Below are 12028 nucleotides of genomic sequence, written 5' to 3' on the forward strand. Positions count from 1 at the left end.
ACATTAGTACTCACTGTAGCTCAATACATCAGCATGTGAACAGTCTAGTCCAGGTGTATTTGTAGAACATATATAAATTGATTCCAGGTCCGATGAAAAGTGTACTGCTTATGAAGAATTAAAAGAAAATTTTTTAGTTCAAATGTTTTCATCACAATTGGCATTCTTCGACTTAAAATGTGTGGGATAATCTTTTGTATGAAAAGTGGGATTTTTTGTTTTGTTTTGTATGGCATGGTCATCTCTCAATTCCCTAGTCACTTTCATTCAGAATTTCTGTCATTCATGTGATTGACAGGGGTGTGAGGAGGAGGGGGTGGGTGGGTGTCAGTGAACTGAGTTTGACCCCCCCCCCCCCCCCTTGCTCCCCCAGTCCTTTGTCGATTTGCTGGTCCTTTTCTGTTTTAGTTGTCTGCATTGCTGACCCCATGACCCTAGACTAATGATAGTTCAGCACATGCACTGCTTTGGGCCTGTGATAATCTGCCCGTGTGTGTGTGTGTGTGTGTGTGTGTGTGTGTGTGTGTGTGTGTGTACTAAGAACTCAAACTGCATTTGTATGTTTTATGAAAAAGAGAAACCATTTTTTTTGTTAAAACAAGAAAGAAGTACTTGTGCTTTTGGTCAGTCCTTGAACAAGAAACAAAGACTGTCACTCAGATGTGACCAGAAGCATCTGTATTAATTTCTTGTTAACTCTCTCTCTCTCTCTCTAAATTCATACTTGATTTATGTTTTATTTCACTTGAACTATCATCACAATTCAAAATTGCCAGTAATTTCAGTGAGTTTTAACATGTGATACATTAATGTGATCAGCAATGAAATTTCCTAGAAATATTTGTAGGAAAATCATTTCTGACAGGTCATTTCTATTGTGGTTTTGATCAAAGGTCATAGTCAGTTTGGAAACTCCGAATTTGAGGAATCTAAAATGTTGCTAGACACACATATTACATGATAAAAGTCATCAAACAATTTCACAGAACTGAACATAGATTTAAAAGCAGTCTCTTTCATTTTGTGACTTTTAAAGTGAAGAGTAAACTGATTGGTCATTTTCGATAGGTATAGAAAATTATTATTCATAAGTATTGAGCCAGTGTCAGAACTTGGTGACAAAAGCTCCTGCCCGTGTACAGACATCATTTCAGTTTGACCTTGACATTGAGTCAAGAGACAGTTTAGAGAACTTGGTTTGGGTCCCCGAGTCTGAATCAAATCCAATCTTCATCAAGACTTTTTTTCTCTCTCTTAGATACATGTTAACACTGAAGCTGGTCTGGTTTCCTTGAATCAAGCTCCAAAGTGATTTGCTTTTGGGTATCATACTTCTTAGGTGTGTGTGTGTGTGTGTGTGTGTGTGTGCATGCATGCAACAGAATTGGTGAGCTTTAATTTACATTTCTGTGGAAGTGTATGTACACAGACTCGTGATTAGTATGTACATCAATATTAGTTTTAAATAATGGAGTGATTCAGTTTACACATTGTGCATTCTACATGTCATTATCTAATTGTTCATGATTTTCTTGCAGCAGCAGCGAACTGTCGGAGGATGAAGAGAAAAAGTCCACTTCCTGTTTCATCTTGCCCTGTGTACGAACGGGACAGAATGAGAATGACCCCAAACCCAGACAAGAGGAGGCGGGCTCCCACGACAGTGGCGGAAGTGAGGATAAAAAATGCAGCAAGCGGAAAAGGAATCACCGAGGCCGGTGGGCTGACAAGAACCAGAACATGTCACCACGCCTGGCCCCTGTGGGTCAGGAAGATGAAGGAGGGAGTTCTGCTTCTCAGAGCAGAGCAACAGCATCGGCACGTGCAAGTGTTTACGGTGAAGCAGGAGTGGCTGGAGGGTCCTCGGCAAGGTCTTCCCTCGCCATGGAGACCAATGCCCAAGTGAAGAGACATAGCAGTGGTGCCAAATCTGCTGGCAGTGACATCTCCAAGGAGCAGGGAAGAGGAGGGGGGGAGATCCCAGAACTGGATGAGTTCAACAGAGGAGGGGGAGAGGAGGGAAAGGGGTCATGGAGGGGGCCACAAGGAAGGGGAGGGGGGTCATTCAGTGGAAGTGGAAAAATGACCACCACAGGTTTTTCTGCCCCAAACCCTCAAAGAGCCTCTTCAAACAGGAAGCAGAAGTCGTCTGCTGACAAGGCAGCAAAGTGTTCCAAACCGGTCGCGTTTGATGCAGTCGCTGTGCCTAATACAGAAACATTCACTGCCTGCTGATCGGAAAGGCATGTACACACACACTTGCTGAGCGTGTTTTAGCATATCGAAGATCACAAACTACTGATTCCCATTGCAGAACAAGTCCATATGGGCACGCAGCATATACGTAAAACATGACTGTCTTTACATAATGAATGAAATTTGAAGCAAAAAAATTTCTTTTTCCTTGAATTTTAAGTAAATTACTCTTGTGGTGCTACATTTGCCTCTGGCATGTGCTCGACATGGTTTAACCATTCAGTGTTTGACGTTGTTTCCACTGTACTGATTGTTGTGACACCATCCTGTGGCTAAAGTATGGGTCTGTTTGTTCATACTGATTGTTGTGACACCATCATGTGGCTAAAGTATGGGTCTATTTGTTCAGTGTTGTACAAAATGGTTCTTCATTTTGTTTGAATGTTTTGTAAATATAATTTTTCTGGTAAGACATAATTTGATCCATAGTTTTATGGTTTTTTAATGCTATAATTTAAGTTAATGTCTGTTTTTGCTCTCATGTTATATTCAACTACTAATCAAAAGTGTGTGCTTGGAGGAACCATATTTTTTCATTGTTTTGATATCTTTGGTCTTCCTTGACCTGTTTTAACTCTCTCCATATGAACGGCGAAAGAGACGACGTTAACAGCGTTTCACCCCAACTGCCATCATCAAAATATTGCAAGTGGAAGGCTCTTATACTGAAGACGTGAATGTTGACAAAGAATACCACAATTCTGATGACGGAAGCTAAAGGTTGGGTCATTCAGACACCCACTGAACATCCGAGGGGTCTGTGTAGAAGAGAAGAGAGGACTGGCCGTACTGAGTGAGTTAAAGTAAGGTTATTGTAATGCAGTTCACAACTGAATTTTTGTAAAATTTTTAATGATGGCAGCAGTTTTTTTTAACTTTTTTGTGGGGCTGCTCTTAGATGGTTTGGGAGTTTTTTGTTGTTTTTTCTTTTAATTCGCAAGGGTGAGTAGTAGACTTGATCCAAGGTACAATGTCAGTTATTCTGGTAGAATTTTATTCATGTGTGTGTATTTGCATGCATTCCTGCATGTGTGCTTGTTTACAAAATTTGCTCTTTGAATCCATATGAATTGCATTTTATGGGTTATGGCTGGCTCATGACTTGACACATAAATCACAAGTTCCATCCACCATTTTCAGCTATGCTGGTTATGAATACAATTGGTATTACATTATGTAAGAAAATGGTCAGCTATGATGGGCACCAGCGTACAGTGTGTCTCTCGAAAGAGTGTGATGGAAGCTGAAAGCTTGTGATTTTCCAGTACGGACAGCTTCTGAAAGAAAAGGTTCTCCATTTTTCTCATCTTTCATCAATGTTAATGGATGTCTTGGTAATATTATTGTAGTGTGTATGTCTAACAGCTTTTTTTTTTAATCCATTTGTTCTGATCTTGTTCATAATGTTAATAATAATCATAATTTGTATTTTTTCATGTAAATCTAATCATACATAAATAATTTAACAAAAAGTAATGCTTTGTGAAATGAAAAAGGACTATCTGTAACCCGGTATTAGAGGTGCTTCTGTCCATTTAACTTTAAAGACATAGGATGACACTGTTAAACTGCATCAAAATTCAAAAACTACACCAACACACAATATATCACCCCAGTCATCCACTCAGACAGTAACATCAAACACAGGTCATTTCTTCTTTGGATATGAATACACATCTCATAATTTCATAGACAACACATTCTCACACACACACACACACACACACATTTTGGAAAATAAGTTACTTTCCAGATTTTTTTAAAGTTTCAAATGAGTATTAATATGTGACTGATTCTCCCCGGTGGCTTTGATGCAGCAAGCCATGTGCGTGCCTCTATCAGCATAATTTATCTGTATGATGTTCTCCACATGCCATGATTTTATGCAATTATTTTTTAACCACCAGTATTTACCAACAGGGAAGCTCTTGTGTGCTGCTTTATTAATATTTTACTATAAAAAAAAAAAATAAATAAATAAATAAAAAAGGAAGAAGAAATAATGTCATTTAGTTTTATGATTATTCAGAAATTTCCACAACTTTTTGTTGTCCTATTTTGTGGGAACTATGAATCACTATGCATTTTAAGTGTGTGTATACAGTGTCACAATGTCAGTACACTATTTTGTTGGTGTTGCAGGCATTTGTTTTTACTTATTTTCACTGGCTGTAATTTTTTTTTTTCTCATTTCAGTTTGATCTTGTGTCACATGTGTGTAAGCATTGTCACTAAAACAGTAATCAGGCAATAGATGACTGAACTGTGGGCAAGTAAGTATGTGGTATGCAAGGAAGCACACATTCATGATAAATCACTTGTGTAATCTCCGAGTTATAAATACATGTGATGTATATTTCACTATTTGCATTCCTGTGCCAATTATATCCAAGTATAACGTACATTATTATAATTTTCAGTCAATCGCTCTTGCTAACAGAAAAAGAATGTTGTTGCTATTAACTGATTGTATGCATGCAAACACTGTCTCTTTACTATCTGTTGCATTTTAGATGCACAATCTATCTTGGTGGCATTTTATAGGCACATCTCTACATTACTGTTAGAGGCATTCTAATGGCACAACTCTTGTCCTGTCAGTGGCATCTTAGAGGCACAACTCAATCATACCTGACACAGTCTGTGCATTTTAGGGCCACAACTCAGTCATACTATCAGTGGAATTTTAGTGGCATAACTCTTATCATTTCTTCTCCGAATTTCAGATCTATTGTTCCAATGACAAGTTAATGCCTCTGCAGTTCCTGTTCATGGCATGACCAGTTTGTTTACATTGGATTGTTTTAACTGATTAGAAGACGCTCATCAAAAGAAATTTAGAAATCTGGAAATGTTTTCAGTACTGTCTTAAAAAAAATTGGGCATGTACAAATCTGTCTCAATAAACAATATAATTTACTGGGGAGAAGAGTGGACATTCACTTCTTTTCTTTTTTCTTCTTCCTTTCTTTTTTGGGGGGTTCGGGGGGAGAGGGGTGGGGGAAGGGGTATCACACGCACACTAATCATGTGTTTACAGGATGCATGATTATAATTATTTGTGTATATGTGTATGTGTGCATGGCATGTGTGTGTGGCAGTGTGATAATATCTGAAAATTAGACTGACAAATAAAACAACAAACAAATACACACACACACACACACACACACACACACTTGTAGTATTGCTGAAAATTGAGTTGAAGAACAACAAAAAAAGAACACCACACAAACAAAAACAAAACTGAGTCGGATTTACTGGAAACATGACTGTATTCATCCAAGAATACAATCTGGACCTGATGTCTTGGGTATTCTGTTGGTTTTAATTACAATGAACAGGTTACTGGGGTGATTGGCAATGATTAATAGGGTGACATGTATATATTTCAAAGTATGTATATATAGATCTGTATTAACACTGTAAATAAGCAGGTTTCATTCAGTCTGTTCTTGAAAGTTTTCAGTCTGTCACCTCTCTCTCTCTCTTCACCTGTGAGACTTCCATTGTGTTTGGCGGTGAATTTGTACCTTCAAGGAATTAAGTACAATCATTTATAAACAGATATAGAAAGATTTTTTTTTCTGAATGGTGTGTTTTGGTCTAGATTTAGATAGGGTGAGATTCAAAGTTGGAGAAATGTGTTAGGGAGAGAAAGGGGTTGGAGACGAATTTTATTTCATGAAAGTAATGGAATATGCTTCCTTTTTATTTCTTTTTTTTAACATCAAGCCTTCTGGGAGAGAGAGAGATGGAGAGAAAGGGGTGGATGGGCAGGAAGAATGGTGCACACACACACAGAGAGAGAGAGAGAGAGAGAGAGAGAGAGTTTAAAGTAAACAGAAAACTGGGTGGGATGGGCTGGAGAGATAGGCGAGTGGATGAGGGATGGTAGAGCAGGAACTGAGAAGTTGAGGTGGATGGTGATGTATGGGTGGATGGACATATTTTTTTAAAATTCAGAAAGTCTACATATAATATATAACTGATCTTTTGTGGACTGCAGCAAACAACATCAGAAACTGTTAAAAGAACAAACAAACAAAAAAGTACCATTCAAGTAAGGTACTTGTTAAATAGTTTGTCAAAGTTATCTTCTGTGGAAGTAAAAGGTTACAAATTTGACTGATATACAATATACTGTCAAAACAGTATGAATAATGTCTTGTATCACAAAGAATGGTAATAAATATAATTTGTCATTTTCTCCTTTGAAACTAAAGCATAACACAGTAAACTGGGTTGTTGTGGTACCATTTTTAACTTATGATTTTTGTGTTTTCCTTTGGCCACATTCATGCATGCCAGAATTGCAAGAAATTTTATTTGCACTTTCTTTCCCAATTTTGTGTCATGAAGTGATGGTGAGGGAAAATTTAGTTACTCTGTTACTGCATTAGATTAGCTTTTTTATGTGGAAGTAAATTCATCTGTTTTAATCTCTTGGAGTTATTGTGTGTGTTGTTTTTTTCCATAAAAAGATTTCCTAATCAAAAATAGTTGATGTGATTGTGTGTGTGTATGTCTGTGTGTGTGTGTGCGCATGCACGCACGTGTTTCAGAGTGTCTGTTTGTGCATATGTGCACATCAGACAAAAGAACAACTCATGTACAAAAGAAAACAAAAGTTGACAGAGAACTCTCAGGCACATTGCTTTTTTGTTGTTGTTTTTTTCTTTCAACAAGACTTAAGGATTATCTCTTTATGAATGATACACTGCCTACAGATCTATACATAGCATACTAAATTATTATCACAGTCACAAAAAGAATATATACAATCCAATTAAACATAAACCAAAACAAGGAGGCTTATATAAATTAAAATCCAGTCACAACAATGTTTCTTCAATCTTAGCATTATGATTTATAGGATCAATATACCTTTTCCTTAAATTTTTCATCTGAGTAATTCGTGATCTGATTTATCACTTGATCAGCCAAGTTAGTTCACAAACACTTCCTTTTCCATGTCCTTTGGTCGCAGTCGTGACATAAAGATAAGTGAAATAATTTGTTATAAAATCAAACTTCAACAATGATTAATAATTGCATTATACTATGATTTTCTTTTAAATGTTCAATTAATTAATAAAACAATCACTCTTTTTTTATTTTAACTTAACTACTTAACCTTCACTGGCTGTCGCTTTTGACTACACACGGAAGCTCATGTGGGTCATCCACGACCCATACCGCTGTCACTTTTGACTACACATGGAAGCTCATGTGGTCGTCCACGACCCATACCTTTAAAGAGACAAAAACCTGTATATTCCTCCAAAGCTTGTGTGGGTCGTGCAAGACCCATACTTTGTAAAGAGACAAAAACCTGTATATTCCTCCAAAGCTTATAACAAAATATAGAAAAGGAAAACATATCGTAACAACTGATTACACACATGCGCTCGCACATGCACACACAGACTCGCACAAACACATACAATCAGAAGAAACATAGTAGTTTGCACAGGACAGGAATGTCAGACCCCTGTCGGAGTCTGCACTAGTTGGGTCACGGTTAAGTATGTGTAATTAAACACATGCTCACGCATTCACACACACACACACACACACACACTCACACACACGCACACACAACTGATCACACACACAAACGCATAACACCACATGCACATACATACAAACCCTACTTATGCACACAGAGATAGAGAGACAGACAGACAGACAGACAAACAGCAAGACACAGAGAGAGAGAGAGATGACTCATAGCATCCTATACAGGCACAATCAAAGATATTCAGTCACACAGGTACATACTGTTAGAGAAAGGGATGGAAGGGGGCTATAGCTGAAGACAGGCGAAAGGGACGAGGCGGGGAGGGGGTGGGGGGTAGTGGGAGAGTAGTGGGGTAGTGAGGCTATTGAAAGTAAAACTTCTTTATTTTCCTTCACTAATTGCAAATTAAACCTTCTGAAATCACTATTAAAAAGGTATGGGTCGTGCATGACCCACACGAGCTTTTGAGGGGTGACCACATTTTTTCCTCTTTAAAAAGCATGGGTCATACACGACCCACACAAGCGTCCGTGTGTAGTTAAAACGCCACCTTTAATTACTCATTAACTAATTAATGAATTTTCTTCATTTTTTTGGCAAAAGTTGGCCTTTTAGGTGTAGGAAGCATTTCTAAATTTCATAGAAAAATATTAAGAATTGGCTGAGATATTTGCGTTTTTGTACCCTTCTGGGTCATGTACGACCCACGATAGCCAGCGAAGGTTAACTGTAGACTCCACTCACATATAACTGTTGAGAATTTTTTCTGGGGGGACAAGGGGGAGAGGGAGGTTGGGGTGATACATACATACATGTATACATACATACATACACACAAACACACATATATATATATGCATATTACATGTATACATACATACACACAAACACACACACACATATATATATACATATATATATATCTATTCAGATAAACCTGGATCCATCTGTACAACCACAAGACATCAATTAATATTTTAAGGTCGACATGCATTAAAATTGGAGGGATTTATTTCTGAAAATTGTCAATAACTGATGACAATTGTAGAACATGAGGAAAAATTCAGCCTTGGTCTCTGCAGTTCAACAAATTTAACGCAACAGAAGTTTACCGTTAATTTTAAAAATATATATATATATAAAGATCAAGTAGCTGAAATGTTTGACATCCAAACCAATGACAAGAAAAGTCAGCTTTGCGTTTTATTTAATGCAGAACATTTCTGCTTCCCAGCCATAGCAAGACGGCTTGTATTCTTTACATCTTGAACAAAATACACCAAAATCATGAAGGTGTTTTAGTTTTTCCTTTTGATTTCAGTTCAAAGCACATGGTGACCTGGCTACGAATATTGATGGTAGAACTCTGCATTTTGTTCTGCATGGCCAGGAAGTGATCTGGATCTGTTGCCTCTTCCGGTTGGCCAGTTTCCCATTCCTTGGTCTCTGTCTCACTGATGTTGATTGGACGCCCAACTATGAGGTGCACAAACCTTGCCAACTCCTTGGCTTTCTCCTTAGCGTTGTGGATTGCCATCAAACTGGATTTCTTCCTGTATGGAAAGTGCAATTTTTTAAATTTTTTTATCACATGTCAGAACTGAACCTGAAGCTACAGTGTAGAGTCAAGCCATGCAATACACCATAGTTAATGACAGTTTTTTGTATGATAGGTCACATTTCATAATGAGAACTCAATAAAATCCTGTGTACTTGTACTTCAAAATCACAGAAGATTACAATAATGAACAGTGGGCTGCAAAAAAGAAGAAGAAAAAGATAAATCACTATGTATGAGAAATATCTAAATTGTAATGTATACATCACTACATGTATTCAAACAAAAAGTTACACAGAAAATGATGGAGTAATGGAAACACCACACATTAATAAACTCTATAGATTGGAACGCATCCATCAGCATTATCACAGGATAACCATACTGATGTTTTACGTTGTTTTTGCAGATTGAAGCTTGTTGCACAATAATCAATACAACCTTACAATTCATTCTTAATGTGTGCTAATTAAATGAACAAATTTCAGATTCTAAACAAATCATCTAAGCAGAAAATCTCCTCCATCTGGATCATGGAGTGCCTGCAAGATTAAGTATGCGTATGATATAGAAAACATGTCACACACACACACACACACACACACACACACACACACACAAACATGCACACACACACACAAACATGCACACAAACACACACACATACATTTACACAAAACAACACACACAAAAACAGAAAATTAAATTCATACACACAGAGTGTAACACACACATACTCTGTCATACGAACACACTGAGACAGTGACAACCTTACATCCGCCAAAAAAAAAAAAAACACCAAAAAAAGCCACAAAAACAAAACAAACAAAAAAAGAATACACACCCACACTCCACTTAATAAGTAATTACCTCGCAACTTGCAAGCTGTTCTTGGAATGGGAACACTCTGGCAGACTGACGGACACTGAGCTGTCGAGTTTTTCCACCAAGAGGTTGGCAACTGCCTGGCAACGCTGCAGGTCAGCAAACTGTGCCCGTATCTCTACATCCAAGTGGACCATGGATTCCACTCTCTGCATGTGCTTGTACTGCTCTTGGTCACTTTCCTGACACAAAAGGTGCTTTCGTAGTAAGCCTTTGCATAATTTCACTACTCACAAAAAAGTGATCCAACAAAAACAGATCAAGGTCTCCTTTTTCACTCACTTGTGTAAACAAAGTGAGTCTATGTAATAACGATTTTTGTGTGGTTTTGCGTGCGTGCGTGCGTGTGTGTGTGTATGCATGTCCGTGTGTCTGTGGTAAATGCTAACATTGTAATTTTCTGTGGAAATACTTTTGTCAGCCAATACCATGTGTGTGTGTGTGTGTGTGTGTGTGTGTGTGTGTGTGTGTGTGTGTGTGTGCATGTCTGTGGTAAACTCTAACATTGTCATTTTCTATGGAAATGCTTTGTCTGCCAACACCATTTTCGAATTAAACACTGTGGGAAACAAAATCTTCACAGTCATCCAATAAAAGGTTGTAAGTCCTCTGGATTAAGCTGTATTTCTGGATCATCAACGGTTTATTTCGTTGAGGATCCGAATCCCAAAAATCACAATTTATGGTTTGTTTTTAAGATGGCCTGACCTCGTTTTTCTTGTTCACAAATTTTCAAAGAAAAAAAAAATTTCACATATAGTGAAACTAACGACGCTATCAACATGTTTAATGCATATAAATATTTTGAAGTAGATACTGAATTAACTACAATGAACATAAGAAAACTGAATGGACCACGTTGTAATTTCTGTCAGCCGGTTGAACACAAAGATCTGGAGAAAACAGCTACATGTTAAGGTGTGCCTGAGGCGATAGTAACATCTCCTTTACCATGGACTTTAAAGAATTTCTTAAATAATAGAGTTATTCCAAAATAATGTTTTCTAAATGGTGTTATCACCTGGAATACCATAATCAATCAATGACACACACAAAAACATATGGTTAGTTATTTTTTAATGTCAATGGTAGTCGTACTTTAGCACTGTAAGTGTAAATATGTCTGCTTACTCTGGAACCGGATGTGCATGGTTTGAGTCTGCTAACAGACTTTTTTTTCTTGTTCTTTTATTTCCCCTGAAGCTTTGTGTCAATCATTAAATATATCATATTTTGACATTTCTTACTGGATAAAGTGTGTATCACAAGTGAGTTTGATGGCCCTATCATATACTATTACAATAATAATTAGTAATTAATATCTATTACTGATCTGCTCTCACACTGTCATGGTCATTTAGTTAGTAATCGTACTGTTACTGGATACTTACCTGAACATTGTGGTTTGTAAGTGTTTGTCTTACATAGTCCAGTCTGCGGGTCACGCTGTTTTTGGCATCCTGAACATTATCCTTCTTTGATGAAATGCGTATTGTCAAGGAAAATCGGTCGGGTGGAACTGACACTTCACCAACCCCACTGACTTGTATCTGCCTGTCACGAGCGGTAATAAACATCCCTGAATCGACAGCATCGCTGGTGTCTGGCTTCCTATCTGACTGCCCAGGGTTTCCCCTAATACCGGCATACACACGGGCTGGTAAATTGAAGGGATTCATTGTAAAACTGCTGCAAAAAAGTAACTTGAAATGTTATTCAGTTGAAACTGCCGCCATGTTGTATCGAGCCCAAACATGATACGGGGCCTCTTGTAGCATTAACAATGCAAATTGTCATTCAGTATA

General features: G+C 37.6%; 2 protein-coding genes across 3 annotated transcripts in view; one reads left to right on the forward strand and one right to left on the reverse strand.

Annotated features, from left to right (window-relative positions):
• The window catches only part of LOC143282938 (uncharacterized), a 43661-nt gene extending 34817 nt beyond the window's left edge, over positions 1-8844 (forward strand). The window contains exon 5 of one of the 2 annotated variants that reach the window (XM_076588837.1): positions 1539-8844. In XM_076588837.1, coding sequence (XP_076444952.1) covers positions 1539-2235 — 697 coding nt within the window. In that variant the 3' untranslated portion in view covers positions 2236-8844. The remainder of the gene's footprint in view (positions 1-1538) is intronic. The other variant, XM_076588838.1, reaches the window with a different exon arrangement.
• A 126-nt stretch (positions 8845-8970) lies between these two features.
• LOC143282939 (interleukin-1 receptor-associated kinase 1-binding protein 1-like) lies at positions 8971-11967 on the reverse strand. The gene is made up of 3 exons (XM_076588839.1): positions 11615-11967; positions 10209-10405; positions 8971-9333 (listed from the first exon to the last, which is right to left on the reverse strand). The coding sequence occupies exons 1-3, from the start codon at positions 11900-11902 to the stop codon at positions 9066-9068; spliced, it is 753 nt and encodes a 250-aa protein (XP_076444954.1). The 5' UTR covers positions 11903-11967; the 3' UTR covers positions 8971-9065.
• Positions 11968-12028: the final 61 nt, after the last annotated feature.

This window comes from Babylonia areolata, chromosome 6, assembly GCF_041734735.1.
Source record: "Babylonia areolata isolate BAREFJ2019XMU chromosome 6, ASM4173473v1, whole genome shotgun sequence".
Lineage (NCBI taxonomy): Eukaryota > Metazoa > Mollusca > Gastropoda > Neogastropoda > Buccinidae > Babylonia > Babylonia areolata.

Excerpts from the sequence above, each read along its gene's own strand:
- LOC143282939 (XM_076588839.1), bottom strand. The coding sequence starts at position 11,902 with ATGAATCCCTTCAATTTACCAGCCCGTGTGTATGCCGGTATTAGGGGA. Across the intron at positions 10,406-11,614 it reads TTACAAACCACAATGTTCAG|GAAAGTGACCAAGAGCAGTA; the intron begins GTAAGTATCCAG and ends CTTTTGTGTCAG. Across the intron at positions 9,334-10,208 it reads AACAGCTTGCAAGTTGCGAG|GAAGAAATCCAGTTTGATGG; the intron begins GTAATTACTTAT and ends CTTTCCATACAG.